This window comes from Paramormyrops kingsleyae, chromosome 10, assembly GCF_048594095.1.
Source record: "Paramormyrops kingsleyae isolate MSU_618 chromosome 10, PKINGS_0.4, whole genome shotgun sequence".
NCBI classification, from domain to species: domain Eukaryota; kingdom Metazoa; phylum Chordata; class Actinopteri; order Osteoglossiformes; family Mormyridae; genus Paramormyrops; species Paramormyrops kingsleyae.
Window position 1 is genome coordinate 15,640,415 of NC_132806.1, and position 15,200 is coordinate 15,655,614.

The 15,200-nt window shown below is 43.7% G+C and overlaps 2 protein-coding genes across 12 annotated transcripts in view; one reads left to right on the top strand and one right to left on the bottom strand.

Moving 5' to 3' along the window:
* Positions 1–350: 350 nt before the first annotated feature.
* Positions 351–15,200, bottom strand: part of arhgef15b (Rho guanine nucleotide exchange factor 15b) — a 29,717-nt gene continuing 14,867 nt past the window's right edge. For 6 of the 11 annotated variants that reach the window (XM_023832526.2, XM_023832525.2, XM_023832522.2 and 3 more), the window contains 16 exons: positions 12,423–13,340; positions 12,244–12,292; positions 11,583–11,641; positions 10,873–11,099; positions 10,059–10,219; positions 9,414–9,566; positions 8,919–9,048; positions 8,723–8,797; positions 8,191–8,283; positions 7,928–8,082; positions 7,667–7,831; positions 7,415–7,500; positions 7,155–7,259; positions 2,584–6,970; positions 1,624–1,717; positions 351–1,322 (listed from right to left, as the gene is read on the bottom strand). In XM_023832526.2, the coding sequence (XP_023688294.2) occupies positions 6,807–6,970; positions 7,155–7,259; positions 7,415–7,500; positions 7,667–7,831; positions 7,928–8,082; positions 8,191–8,283; positions 8,723–8,797; positions 8,919–9,048; positions 9,414–9,566; positions 10,059–10,219; positions 10,873–11,099; positions 11,583–11,641; positions 12,244–12,292; positions 12,423–13,340 (2,540 nt within the window). In that variant the 3' untranslated portion in view covers positions 351–1,322; positions 1,624–1,717; positions 2,584–6,806. Of the gene's footprint in view, positions 1,328–1,623; positions 1,718–2,583; positions 6,971–7,154; positions 7,260–7,414; positions 7,501–7,666; positions 7,832–7,927; positions 8,083–8,190; positions 8,284–8,722; positions 8,798–8,918; positions 9,049–9,413; positions 9,567–10,058; positions 10,220–10,872; positions 11,100–11,582; positions 11,642–12,243; positions 12,293–12,422; positions 13,341–15,200 lie in introns of all 11 variants that reach the window. The other 5 variants (XM_072717398.1, XM_072717397.1, XM_023832521.2 and 2 more) reach the window with 5 other exon arrangements.
* LOC111854513 (uncharacterized) lies at positions 3,485–6,316 on the top strand. Its single transcript, XM_023832527.2, has 5 exons — positions 3,485–3,597; positions 3,693–3,763; positions 3,926–4,052; positions 4,299–4,387; positions 5,105–6,316. Exons 2-5 carry the CDS (start codon positions 3,749–3,751, stop codon positions 5,975–5,977), a joined length of 1,104 nt encoding a protein of 367 aa, XP_023688295.2. The 5' UTR covers positions 3,485–3,597; positions 3,693–3,748; the 3' UTR covers positions 5,978–6,316.

Sequence of the window (15,200 nt, forward strand, 5' to 3'; positions counted from 1 at the left end):
CAAGGATTTTAACAAGTCTAATTCAATTACCTGGAAATTGGAAGTTACCGAACAGTACGCCACAGGTACACAGCTTTGACTTTGTTTATAATGTCCTATATCACTTTCTACTTGCGTTAAAGCCCAGATATCATAGTGCTTCTTGGAAATACCAGGGAACGGAATATAGCTTTGCACAAAATTACACGGATGTGTCAAGGACAGCTGTTTCCATATGGTCTGAAGTGTGCAGAGTTCCGTCACAAGAGTCTGAACTGAAACCAGAACTTGAGGAGGGGCAGGTGTCCCAGAGCCTGGGAATCGTCCTTGGGAGTGAGTCATTCTGTCAAGGATTTCTGTACAGGCAGCTCTGAGGCAACAGTGGGGTTTATTAACAAAACTGAAAACACTAGGAAGACTACAAAACAATGGACCACAAGGGGTCAAAACTAAAAAGGGAAAAAACAAAGACTAACTACAAAAAGGTCAGGGCAACAAGAAGCAGGCAGGAAGGGAACAAGGTACAAATAAAAAAAACCAACACAGGGTAAAATCTAACATTTGGAAACACTCATGAAATACACCTAATCAGATAAACATGGCATACAACAATGACCCACTAGGGAACTGAACTAAGGCGGGAACATAAATACTGAAACTGAACCGGGTAATGATGTAGCAGGCGTGAGAAATGAAACAACCAATCAGGGTAGAACACACACGGACTGGCACAAGAAAACAGGCAACAGGTGAAACAACTAATTAAATCAAGGAACTAAAACTTAACAGAGAAACTAAGAAACAGAATCTAACACTAGGAGAATAACAAAGACAGGTAGAAACACAACCATGGGCACAAAGCAAAAAAACAAAATCGAATACAAGTTACAAAACACAGGAAATAGAAAACTGATACAAATGAAACACAAGGGAACAAAATCTATAGAAATAAAACAGAGGAGGTGGGATTTGAACACGACAGAGGGGTTTAGTGGTCGCACACACTCAGCTCACCGAGCCATGTGGTAGTCTGGGGAGAAGGGGAAACACTAAGGAGTTTGACAATGGGGAGGACAGGATGGCCAGTGACACCTGCTGGCCAAACGGGGAGAAGCCACACAAAAGACTCAGACAGATGGTTGCTGACCCTGACAGGATGCCGTTTCTCAGTACCAAGAATGCAATGATTGTACTTGTGTTTTTGGTCAGAGCATTTTTGCTAATTTGCCTCCCAGGAACAAACTCGGGGACACAACCAATGCATCTTTGACATGTGAGGCGGGGCGGGAATAACATCTGGGGATTTTTCCAGTCCTGCATACTTCTGTCCTGGAGTACTTGAACTGTACTTCAGCAATGGAAGATGACATGCATGAGAACACAACAACAGTCAAGTATGCATATTAGTAAACATGCAATGTCTTTCTAGAAAACCAGATATCTGTCCTAATATGAAAGAATCCCAAAAAACCTACATAAAATATACCTACAGAAAACCTAGACAAAAAAAACTACAATGGAGAAATTCTACATGCTGAAGTCTGTACATTACTTGCACTACAAACCATACATAAGTCTACCACTGTCAGCCTCTCTATGAGTTAACATGGCTGCCTTGATTACCTCTACAGGAACCCCACTGACCTGGGGAATGGGAGACGGTTGGATAAATACAGAACTGTTGCTAGTATTATGGTCTTAGCATCTTTGCCATTTTGAGCTCAGGATGGGGTCCCGTCTAAGGGGAGCAGAAAACAAGCCTCTTAATCACATGATCCAGTCTACAATCATCCCCAGGACACATGACAGCATGTTGATATCTGACACTGAGGAACATCACCTGCCAATCACATGTTGCATGGTCATGTGATGTCTACCTAAGCTACAAAGGCAAAACTTATACCAGGGCTGCCCCACCTTGCTGCTGTACATCTGCCACCATGCAGAGCTTAGGTGCAGCCCTAATTTAACACACCTGATACAGATAATCAGGCCCTTCAGTAATATCTTCAACATAGCTGACTCTAATACTGAGATGCTACTGAAAGGCCTGATTATCTATGTCAGGTGTGTTAAATTAGGGCTGCACCTAAGCTCTGCAGGGTGGCAGATGTACAGCAGCAAGGTGGGGAAGCCCTGACTTAAGCTGAGTGCATGCCTATATCTGCACTGATTAATTATACTTTGAAATAGCTTAATCAGATGGTTTAATCCAAATAAGGACTGACAGAAGTGCAGTTAACCTAAACTATTTTAAGGACACTACCAGCTGTAAACAAATTCTGTGGAGAAAGACAGATCAAGGAATGACAAAAAAATCATTGTCGATTGATTTTTGCAGTGCATAAATAGCCAAACCATTGTTTAGAACACACCTCTGTTTTAGTGTGAATTACAAAGTACGACACCCTGAGGATAGCTGTGTCATACTAATAACCTCACTTAATGGAATCTGACATCATATTACAACAGGAGAGGCATACTGGTTCCTTTTCACATCACCACTCTAGTAACACTAAACTACTTGACAAGACTAAAGGATTAAATTGCATGTTTAGCATCCAATTAATACCAGGTTGAAATTGTACAAACATGTTTACTCACCTAATAAGATTAAAGGTCCAGAAAGTTCTGTACCTATGTCTACCCTAAAGTATCCACCCCTACTCCCGCTCCCAGTGAGTCCTGTATTACAGTAATGATAATTCACTGAGCTGCAGAGCAGTTAGCAATATCTAATGTTAGTTATATGATTTCTAGGCTTTTCCAATCAGTGTTAAAATCTCACTTCTTGGAAGTGTCGTAAGAGTTACACTCCTGGTCATGCCCAAAGGCTGTAAAATGCAGGGCAAGGTAATGGCTTTTCTTAAAATCTGCAGAACAGGCCAGGAACATGACAGACTTCCCATCTCTCCTGCGAATTGACTGCAGCTCCCTGACACTCCCGACCAAATTATATCATGGCAATGAAATCGCTATAACATTTCGAATCAAAGTTGAAAATCAGAAGCCATTATTATAAAGCTCAAAACAATTTGCATAGTTTAAAGATTTTCCCACCAAGTGTTGGTAATGAAAGGATAAAAACACTGGTATGACTGTACTTGCGCTTTGAGTCCCTCAATCGACTGTGCATAATTGGGAGTGAAACTGCATGATTAACCAACCTATAACAGCTGGAGTCTACTTGCTAGTTACTGGATAGCAGCAAATTCCGTTAACTTTTTACTTTAATCAGTTTGTTCAACTGCTGCTTGCGGGGCACCGTTTCTTTCCAAAAACCAATATAAATATTATAAGTTTTTGAGATCTCCTAAAAATTGTCTATTGAAACAGGTCTTAAGTACAAGTCAATGGGCGCTTAAGTTTTTGGAACAGTCACAAAAGTTTTACTGACGGGTAAGGCAAAAATGGCATTTTTCAAATCGGTTCAACAAGTTGAATATACGATTTTATATTTTTAAAAATGTAAACGTCTTTTAAAACGAATTTTCTCCCATTCCAGATTTTGTTATTTCTACCACAATTCCCCTGTCCGTCCCAGTCTAATTGGCTTTCAAGTTTAACCAACAGCACAAAAAGCCAGGTCTACATTTTCGCTTACAGTAAACAGTTTAGGTACGTCTCCGATTTGTGGTTTGTAAAAGATGTACATAAAGCATTCTGCGAATTAACTCTCATCTCTGGCGTTTTTCTGTGGTCTTCGCTTGCAGGGTTACCGAAGAGCTTTACTGCCGCGAAGGCCACCGCGCCCAGCCACAGCCGGCAAATGGCAGAGCAGACGGTATGCAATATGTTAAAGGGGCAAAGAAGTACTTTAAACTACAGTAAAGAGTATTTGAACTACGAGTAACTTAACGTGTTTAGTAGTAATTCATTGCATATTCTAAAAATGAGTGTTCGGTGTTGAGCTGCAGCCTTTCAGTATCTCCATCCTTCTCGGCAGGGATCCCGGCCGCTTGTCTTCCCTGACGCCTCCTCGCGGACCCTGCAGCACCCGTCTTTCGTCTCCCTCTATATGGCTGTCGGGTCCATGCAGTGCGGCTGGCGAGCTCGCAGCCGGAGCTTCCCAGGTAAATTCATGTGAATAATATCCGGGTGGTAAACATGGAGGTGGCAGCAGTACGATTAACTGTTCGTTAGTAAAATTCAGTGATTAAGTAACAGGCTACATGTATAAAGAATGTCATTTTGATACATCTACATTTATTGTGACTATCAGATTTTATCCTTTATTTTTCCATGGAAAAACTTTTCAAATCCTGTAAATCCAGCCTTTTTTTTTTCTTGCACCCGTGTCTCCTTTCTGATCCCCTCAGCTCCGGCCATGATTCCCTCAGACTTTTTCTACAATGATCCTCTGCAGGCACCAGGACATCGAATCCCCAACAATGTGGCTCAGCTTGAGGTGAGTAGATCTTCACACCATGAATTGGGTACAGATTTTAAGTTTGTCTGTAATTTGTTGAAGTAAACATGCATATTGATTTGTGAAATGAAATATCATCTAAGATTATAATATCAAGAGGAATTTTATGGGTGTTTGAAGAAGCATAACTGTCTCAGGAGAGAGTTCACTGTGGTTGCTGTGTTGACTGAAGCCTGTCCCAACCTGACACTATGTCCCCAGTTAAAATTGTTACCCCATCACTGAAGTCTGCAGGCGCGTTAGAGGAGCATTTTGTAGGGGCTCCGAAATATGACATTGGGGACCTAGTTGGTGAAATCTACCAAGGCTCCCCCCCCGCATGTCTAAGTTTTGTTTCTTTCCCATCCAAATGCTGTTTGCCATCCCTGATGGGTCCCTAGGAATCTCGCCTTCCTGTACACTAAATAGCTCCAGGATTTGACGTAATAATCCAACAGGAATGGAATGTCGGAGATTGTGAGGACAGATTAACCTGAAATGCTCCCATATAGTCAGCCTTTATGTAAAGTACAGGAATAAATATGTCACGTCTGACCTATTGGAATATATTTGTGGGTGAACCGTATGTTGATTTCTTGTAGAATCACCATATACTTGACTGTACTTATTGGTACAAAGATTAGGAGTATATTTGTATAATGGGTCTCGGATGTAAGCAGTATTTATATAATATGTTCCTTGAATTTCATACTGTAGGTTTTTGAATGCTGTCAACTGAATACCCCTGCACCAATCATGTCAGCCAGCATCACCCCACCAATCAGAGCAGATCCCTTTAGAACAGAACCCCGCCTAATCAGAGACCTGGGTTCCCAGGTATGGGCCTGGGACCACCTCTGTGCTCCCCAAACTTCTACACTTGGTCCTACCCTGAGACCGAGGAGGGAGGTCATTCAGCTGTCTGCTGAGGAGGACCAAGCCATCACTAACCTCCTGAAGCTCCGTCACGATTCCATCAGCGAGCCAAATCATGAGACGCCTTGCCAGCTGAGATGGAGCCCTGCCATGCCAGCCAATCAGGAAGATGATGCTAGCATTGACTGCATACCTCAGATGACAATGACATCGAAAGGGCAATCCGGACAGTGGTCAGACACAGAACTAGAGGCTGCTGATATTCTCCTTACGCTGGATGACGGGGAAGTAGGAATAAAGGAGACGCATAGTCTAGCTCAAGGGGACAGTGAAAGCCGAAGTGCAGACACTGTGGATCAGTGCTTGTTCATCTCCAGTGGCCTGGGACACACGTCCTTAGGGTCACTTCACGTCAACAGTGATGATGTCAATTCAGCATACAGTGTGGAAGATTCTGAGATTGGCCAAGTGGACAGGGCCGCTTGTGGGGGCGAAGAAGAATCTGAGAATTCGGGGATAACGGACCCGCAGGATGATTGCACTGTGCACTGTGGGGGCTCTCAGTGGTTGGAAGAATCTAGCAAGTGGCTTCAAAAGCAGCAGGAAGAGGAGCAGTTAGGGCTGAGAACGGGGCTGCGAGATGAGACTGAGGGGGCTGTTGTGTCTGCCCTGCTCCATCTTTCCCAACAACCACAAGGTCTTCCACCCACCTAGAGGTGTTTGAAGTAGAAGAGTAAAGTTCTGCATGCTATTTTTTCAGTGTACGCGTCATTTAAAATGTTCTATACAAATACAGTTACTCGTATTTTCACTGGTTCTGTTTTAGGTTTATTTTTTTATTTAAACTTGAACAGGTTTTTAAAAAATATGGATACTTTTAAAACATGGTTTGCTGTTCATAGAGAATATTGACCAAAATGTGCAAAGTTTTTCATCCCTCATTTAAAAAAAAATAAAAAAATTTAACGTTTTTGTTGAAACAACCCAGTTCATGTGGTAATTCTCCTTGCCACTTCAGTTAAATACTGGCATTAAAATCTGTTCATTCAGTAACTACTAGTCCTGATTTCTTCATCAGCACTGTTGTCACAGTTAAAACATTTTTTGCCAATGCTTTACCTGCTTGCCTGGTTAGTTTAGATGCCTCACATGTGAAGATTCTCCTGGAATGTTTGCTATGTATTTTTGGTATTTCAACAGTAGCACCTTAATAGTTCTGCTTTGGCCTTGTGAGACTGACACCTGTTTTCGAACTGTGGCTATTGGTTTTTACTAGGAACCTCTTACTGGTCTCTGGAAGCCATTGGTGGAATGAGGCAAAGAGTATCTGTATTGTTGTGTTTGCTTATAATAACCTGAACTATTCAGCAGGAAGTTGAACCTTAGTTCATTAATTCCACTTCCCAGTAGACAACTTGGGGTGGATTTGACTATACTTGTTTAGTACTACAGAAGCTTAAAATAGTTCCTTTCATAGAATCCAAATCTGGACTGAGGCGTGTAGGATCCATTCCGGTTAGCCCATTGTTGCAGTCCGGTGTTGCTAAGGCCCAGTCCGTGCTTTTGTCATAGCATCTGCAGCCTGGATAAGGCGAAACCGCTCACGGAGGTTTCGTCTTCGGACATGTTCGTTGGTGATCTCCTGCACACAACTCACAGGGAACCATCCCTTCTGTCCATCTGACAGCCTGATGCCCTCATACCAGCCTGGAGCAGGAGGACAGGAAGTACGGAGGCAAAGGGGGAAGTCAAAAAGGATTGTGGGTGAATAGGGTGGAAGAAGAATTAAGGTGGGTTTTTAATGGAACTACAATTAAGGAAACAGGTTTCCTGCACATCCTGACATTCCCACAAAGTTGTTTCTGATAACTATTCAAATGTGGTATCTTACCTTCATTGGTTTTGCGAAGAACATTAATGATGTCAGTAGGCTCCAAGTTGAGTTCATCTGATTGCTGGGCAACATACTGCTCTATACAGTGTACTTGTGGACAGTCTGATAATCCAAACACAAATGTGCAAGAAAAGAGACAAGGGAAGAGTGTATTACCAATGGAACAGCCTGCCACAAAAAAGTGCTTTTTGACAAGTCTGGCATGCTTAGATCCAGAAGACTGCATGTAAGTGTAGTGGTTGGGGCAAATGGCTCACCCCAGTCCTTGTAGACCACCTCATTTGTCTCTCGCTCCATGTTCTCAGGGTCAGGGAAGGCAGCAAGCCACCTGTGCATGTCAGACCTGTGCATGTGAAGTGAATGCGTCACCACACAGGAACCACCACCAGTTTCCAGTATGCCTGCGATAACGTGTATGTCTGTACTGCAGTGACATCAATGAAGTTGGAAAGACGGTGCTATGAAGTGGTTAAGGATGCACAGGTGGGGGTTCTGCAGGAAACACTTACTGGGAGGGCGCTTTAAACAAACGCTCATACATGCGACCCTGGTGGTTCTCTAGGAGGGTCAGGGAAAAGCAGTTCTCCAAGTTGAGGCCAGCAGGGGACTCAGTTACAGGCTGCACCTGGACCAGCGATCGGTGGGCATGGTCCATCACAACATGACGTTCTGAGCTGGGGGGTCAGAGCGGAATATTTTTTATAGTATCTTCTTGCACGACCATGTCCATACAGGATACCAGTGGGCTAATGGGGTTATCACTGACTCACCTCTTTTTAATGGCAATGATGAGGAGATCATTGAAGAGAAAGAGGGAGGTGGGGGTGAATTTGGGTCGGAGACTAAACAGGGTGCTTCCCTTGGCTATCTCCTGAAGCTCTCCATTCTTTTCCAGGAATCGATTTTGTGAGATGATGGGTATAGCCTTCAGCATAAACACAATTACACAAAGTTGTGTTTATCCTGGACTTGTCCTGTGCTAGACATTAAATATTTTCCCTGTGAGCACACTAGATTGGAAATATTCACTTACCTTGATTTTTTCAAACTCCAATATTTTAGAAAAATGGATGAGTTCCTCCACCTGCTTCATTTTCCCCACCTCAGTATTACAAGCTTCTATGATCTATGGTGGATGAGGGGGGGGGGGGGGTCAGTTGTCAATTATTGACAACAGTAAGAATGGCATCAATGGATTTGCTTCACGATCCAAATTACTGACAGCTTCATCTACTTCCTTGCCTATTCTTAAATGTTAGGACCTGTGTACAGAGTCATACAGCTTTCATGTTGTTGCTCAGCCAAGAACACCACCTTTTGAAATACAAAAAAACTTAATGGATGCTTAAAAAAACTACAGGCCTGAGTTGTTTTTCAAGCTTTTACTAAGGAAATAACTGCATTGTCCTCTGTCCTATCATGTCAGGAATTCAGTCCCCATTCTTTTCTACACAAGTTTCCTTTCTTGCATCAACAGAGCAGGATATCCTCTGATGTACAGGAGACAATGGGTTAGAAGGCAATTTCGGCTTTGTAGCGTACTGACGACAATGTTAGGACCTCACCTTAGATACTGAGTTGAGAGCTTTGGAAGCTGATAATTCCTCTTTAGTTCCCTCTTTGGTCCTCTTCAGAATATTCTGATGACAGAAAACTCAGTAATATCATTCATGAAGCAAGCATTGCATACTTATGTAACTGACTGGAGGTACAGCAATAGTCACAGGCTGAATGGTAATCAGTCATGTTACATGGCCTCACCTCAATCAGCATCTTTAGTCTGGTGATCCGCTGGAAGGGCAGTAGCAGGAAGGACATAAGTGGCAGCCTCTGGCACTGGGGCAGCTCCTGCAGCCGAGTGACTATAGCTGCAAACTGCGCATTCGTCTGCCTGAACCAACAAACAGAGCCATTACTGCACTGAGCGTTTACCCAGCGTTCGACAGGTCAAGTGTATGTCCAGTCAACTTTAAACTATTCAAATTTCCTTTTCTGTTTTGATGGAGAATATGGCTAGCAGTTGATTTAATATGTTTTAACTCAATTACTCTCTCGAGAATCGGGGAAAAACGCTAGACTTTGGTTATCCCTAGCAGAAGATGTCATGTATTGGTCAGAGGGAATCAGAGTTTTCAGAATTACTCCTTTATATCAAGCACAGGCCGTTGGTTCAAATCCCACATGTGCACATAAATTATAACCCTGCCCTCTACTGTAAATCACTTTGGATTAAAGCATCATCGCATGCATTCTCACATAAGGTTGCTGTAGGTTTTTTCTTGGTAGATCTGGTTTCGGACGTAGTCAATATAGGCAGGGAAGTTGTGCTGAGCATGATAGTGGATGATGTCACAGATGTCCGAGATCACCAGAGACTCATTCATCCGATCTTCTAGGTCCTTCAGAAACCTGTGCACATTAAATCGAACACTACTGAGGAGGGAAGTTCAATGTAAACAACTAGCTAGCATAGAAAGAAGTCGTAATTGTCTTGGAGCCGTTTTATTCGTAGTGGTGATTTTTGTCTTCTCTTAAGTCATTAGTTCTCCATCCTGTTCCTGTTTCTGCTCCCCCCGGCAGAATGTTTTCATTCCAGCCCACACTGTTTTCAACCTGCCACATTCGCTATTAGCCTATTAAGGACCATATAAGCCTGATTCTGGCAGGGGGGACACCAGGAGTGGCATTGAAAACCACTGTCTTGAGTGTTATCTCCAGGAAATAAAAAGGAACCATATTCAACTGGGTAAGTACCCTGCGTCCTCGAGAAAACCAGATAAAACCGATAATTATCCAAAGATGTGAAGATGCCTGAAAGGTTTATGACCATGAACCTTCCTGCCAGCTTCATTTCTCTCAAATTCTCACCTCCATCTCCTACTTCCCCTTCAATTTTCTCACCTTTCGCTGACCTCTCTCACACGCAGGATATTGGAGAAGAGGGTTTTCTTGTCGTGGACGATGAGTGTCTCATCCAGGTCACGCGACTCCAGGAAGTGGTCGGTGAGCACTTGCAGGGATCGCAGATACGAGGCCTCTGACGTCAGTACCTCAAACACGCTCTGAGAGGCATGAGAGTCTGGTTGAGCATTTGTGCTACAAGTAGTGAGGCTTCAAAACCCACAACAAGAGAGATTACTGGGTCGATCACCGCTTGGTTTAATGCACTTCCCTGTGGATTTTAAGTTCCCATTAGGCAGTGGTTGACAGCACATGGTAATCACACGGGTTTCCAAGCCACATGTATCTCTTTACCATCTACAGATATATACAAGACAAGGTTCCCGTCACATGCCAGCTCCAGCACAGATGGAGTCATTTCGTCATCCTGTATTTAAATGAGCGTAACTTCCTGTAAGATAGTATAGACAGTCACTTCGCTTAAGTTCTTTTTTTTTTTTTCCATATTTTTCTTGGCTCTTTTTCTTGCCCCCCACCCAGAATACACACAGTGCTCTTGCTGTAGCATTTCCCAAGATGCAGTGCTCAATTCCATGCTCTGTTTGTGTTTTTCCTGTGCTTAAGCTGAGCCAGCTGTCTTTTGGTTCAATCCCTTTCACTGCTGTGTAGGAGCAGTCTTCCTTCCCCTAATCAAAGTCTTTAACCCTTCTTTCCCATCCCCGAGTCATGTGGTTCTGTTCTGTGGTCCCTTGCAAAGCCACCTTCTCTTTGCCCCCTCACACCTGGAGTTCTCCCTCAGGATATGGTCACTCACCTCCTGATACTTGCATTCTGCCGTGCTGAGAGTCTTCAGGATGCCACTCGACTTCACACTTGGCAGGTTTTGCCACAAGGTATTCTGGCCAGCAGCCTTGGATTCATTGTTGTGGACTCCCCATTCCATGACGTAATCCGCACTCGTCTTACTGATGTTGCGGCAAACGGTCTGCCGACGGATCTCCTTGGTGATGACGGTGGCGCGGTACGTTTGGTACAGCGGTTCTGAGGACAGACAGAAAGGGAGGCGATGAGTTTTCAAAGGTGAAGGGCTACAAGATCAACAGCGCTGACATACTCTCAGCAGCAATAAGAAGGCTAATAGAACAAGAACATTGGCCGCGTATAACGTGTAGACCTCTGATTCCATTGTTTCTGCAACAAAAAAAAGCTCTTTCAATGATTCGCGAACCTCAAAACAAGAGGATAACTGTCAATCACGAATCACAGTACAATGCCAAAATCTCCCTAAACGTGATCTCAAACAACAAAAATATATGATATTTAGTTTCATGTTCAGGTTTCTTAAATTCCTGCTTTCATATAATGTTTTGAAGAGATTAGACATCTTAGAATTGTTACCAATTTTTGAACCCACTTCATCAAATTTCCCTCTCATTGCAATCCATTGTGTTCTACACCCGCCCTGTTTTGGGGTTGTGGCCCGTTTTAAAGATTGTGCTGGTTACTGTGTCACTCTCTCCTTACCATCTTGTAACTGCGAATTCCAGTCTTCAGACATCTTGCGAGAAAGAGCCAACTTTGACCTGGGAGAGAAGCAGTTATGAGGGCAATTAAACATGACGAGGAAATTCAAAGCAGCTTCTCTGTACCAAAAATATCTTGAGTTTAAAAGGGGAGTGAGATTGTGTTTCTGAGAGAGAAGAGAAGAGACCGACAGCCACAAAACTCATGGGGAACTTACTGGATCATTGGGGTTCTGGGTTAAAATCTGACGCTCATGTCTATGTGAAGTTTGTGGTGCACTGTTTCTCTGTAAGCCCATTGGCCCATCAATGATTCTAGTGAACTGACAAGTCACTTTCTTTTAGTATGTGACAATATGGGCATGCGTGAGTGCTCTGAAAAAGGTCTTTCTGCTGTGTGCCCTAAGTAATGAGTGTGCTTCATTGGACTGTGTTTGGAGCATAGTCTAGCATACTTTGTATCACAGGTAATTGTAGGATAATTAGTCTATTTAAAAAAAAGAGATGCAGCTTTAGAAAAGCATTAACTTTTGTGTGTAAGCACTGAACAGTCTGTATAAAAATTTAAAGGGAGATGTGGAAAAATAAGTGATCGATGAAATGGAATGTGCTAGAAATGTAGCTTTAGAAGAAGGAAAGTGGAGAAGCAAAGATAAGCTTACCATTCCTGTTTACTGTCCACTTCCTCTTCCTCTGGTCTCTCCTCTTTATCTGAGGAAGAGAAAGATGCAGACACAGAAATCCATCAATATTCAAGGAAGAACAGTACGAAGCTGAAGAATGCACAGCCATGTTGAGGGAAGAAAAGACATTCAAGAATGATTCAAGAGACTATACTCACTGTCAAGCTGCGCGACAGACTGGGCAGACAGAGAGTTAAAGCTGCTGCCATCTGGGCTGGATCGAGGTGCTGGTTCCTTAAACCTTCGGAGGGGCAGGAGGGGGCTGGTCTGGGCTTGTGGCCGGAGGGCCTGGCTGCCACTTTGGCTCCGGTCCACGGGAGATACTGGACGCAAATTCCGACGATCGTCTGGGAACAGCTGCGGCAGTAAGATGCCACCAGGCACAGGGCGGTGGTTACTGGCCTTGTCATGAACGAGGGGCACACGGGGAGGAATGGGTGGCACGGGGTCGTTCTCTGCCTCCAGAGGTTCTGGGTGGGTCTTGGGGTTTGGAAGACTTTGACCTGGATGGTTTACTTTCGGTTGCACATGAATAGACTCCAGAACATCCTCGTATATGTTGTCTTCCTCAGGCACAGTAAGGCTCGGGATACTAACACATAAAGGCTCCTGGACCCCTGGTTCAGAGGTACCTGAAATGCTCTTCTTCTTAATCACATAGCCCAAGGTATGCCAGAACTTCTGCTTGCTTGCTTTGTCTAGAGGCTGTGGCCCACACGTCTTCTCCTCTGCTTCAGATGCTGTGTCCCCATCCTCAGCTCCCTCTTCTCCATCCTTCTTCTCCTTTCCTTCAGACTCTCCCTTTTCAAGAATGATCTCCTCATACTCACTTTCCACCTCCTCAACTTCCTCCCCTTCCTTGTCCTCTTCATCCTCCTCCTCCTCCTCATCTTCCTCATCCTCCTCATCTTCCTCCTCCTCCAGTATCCATACCAGCCTCATGCCGGGCCGTTTTAGGTGGCAAATGCAGCTGCAGTCCTTACTACAAGCTGGACTACTGGGCATCTCCAGACTTGGCTCCACTTCCTCCGTCACTGTGCCAGCCACTGGAGACTCCACCTCCTTGCCTTCTGGGGCTGAGAGAAGTAAAAAAAAAAAAATATATATATATATTATTTCCTCAACTGCTTTGGTAAGAATCTGTATAAACAGGTAAACTAGGAGCTGCAAGCTCTATAAATAGATGCCCCCAAAGGCTTGAAATAATATATAAAACACAAACCATCATAACCCAAAAATGTGTCTGTGGGAGTTTTTCCTAAGGGAAGGCTTACACCCCTCAGGTGAAGAACATCCTCTGCTAACAGTGAGTAACAGCCATCCAGCTTCACCATCAAGCTTCACTAAAATCTTCTTCATTGCTAAGAACCTGGCTTGGTGGACTTAAAAGTTACACTACAGTAATGTAGTACATAATTATAGCTTACTCAGCAGATCTCTTCATGACGAAGTGGGGGGAGGGGGCTTAAGGTAGTTTACTGCCTTGTTTAAGATTGGACTTTTGTTATGAATGGAATTTGTTGATGATTTACGTGTTTTCAAAAGATGAGAGCAATGTTGTACTTGGCTTAAATCAAAAACTTGTACAGTGGTACCTTGACTTACGAGTGTCCCAACCAACGAGTTTTTCGAGATACGAGCCATCTCTCAGCCGATTTGCTTTGAGTTGAGAGGAAAAATTCGGGTTACGAGCCAGCTTCAGATACCCCACCGCTAGTTGGTGCAGTGAACGGCGAAACATCCGCCCAGCATCCCGTGTCTCACTCGTTCACTTTAAGCAGTTAGCTTGCAGTGGAACCATCAGTGTTGTGCTCGCATTTGTGCTTGCAGTTATTTTGCAAAACTTCGTTTTTCTAGCCATGTGTCCGAAGAAAGTGAGTGCGAAGGACAGTGCTGAGAAGAAGCGGATGATGTGCATTGAATTAAAGAAAAATTAATCAAAAAACATGACCGACCAAGGTGTGCATGTAGTCGACTTGGCGAAGCAGTACAAGCGTGGCACTTCTACAATCTGCACCTTACTGAAGCAGAGGGAGTCGATAAAGGCTGTAACGCTAGCCAAGGGCGTTAAAATATTTTCTAAACAGCGGACATCTATCCATGAAAATATGGAGAAGCAGCTGATGGTGTGGTTGACGGAGAAACAACTCGCAGGAGATACCGTGACGGAGGCTATAATCTTCGAGAAGGCACAAGCTATTTACATAAAATGCGGTGTATTTGGGGGGTCCGGAACTGATTGATGGCATTTCAAAAATTTATTTGACATACGAGTAATTTGAGTTACGAGCTCTGTCACAGAACGAATTACACTCGTAAGTCAAGGCACCACTGTAATAATACTTGTAATATTCTGCATTAAAACCACTCTGCTCTCTCAAACATATGTTGCTTTTAACAAAAGTGTCTGCTAATTGACATGATGGACGGTTTTATTTTTTATTCTAAACTACTGCTAGGCTCTATCCCAAGATTCAGTGAATATGCTTCTAGGAGCCGTATCATGTTACTCCAACAAAACATACTTTTCAGATCTTTTGAGCCCTGTTTCTGCAAGGCCTTGGCAGAGGTTGCACATTTCGGCAGGGGAGAAATGCAGCAGTCTGTCATCCTGTTTGGAATCACCCTGTCATCTTCCTCTCCCAGAGGAAAGCACTGATAAAAGAGTGACCTTTCCGTGTGGCCCACGCCCGATTACCTGGGGATGTAACTCTCTCTGATAGCAATTTGTCAGCTTTGCTTTGTTCGCATCCTTCTGTGCTTTTCTGTGCATTAACACCCCACCTCAATTTCATCCAGAAGACACCATCCTTGAGTCTGACATTTTAAAGAAGCCCATTAGTATTTCATGGCTTCCAGTCATACAGCAGAATCAGCATCTTCTGGTTAAAGCCTGACCCACAGAAACTGAACAGTCGACTTAGTGTTTTGTAGTT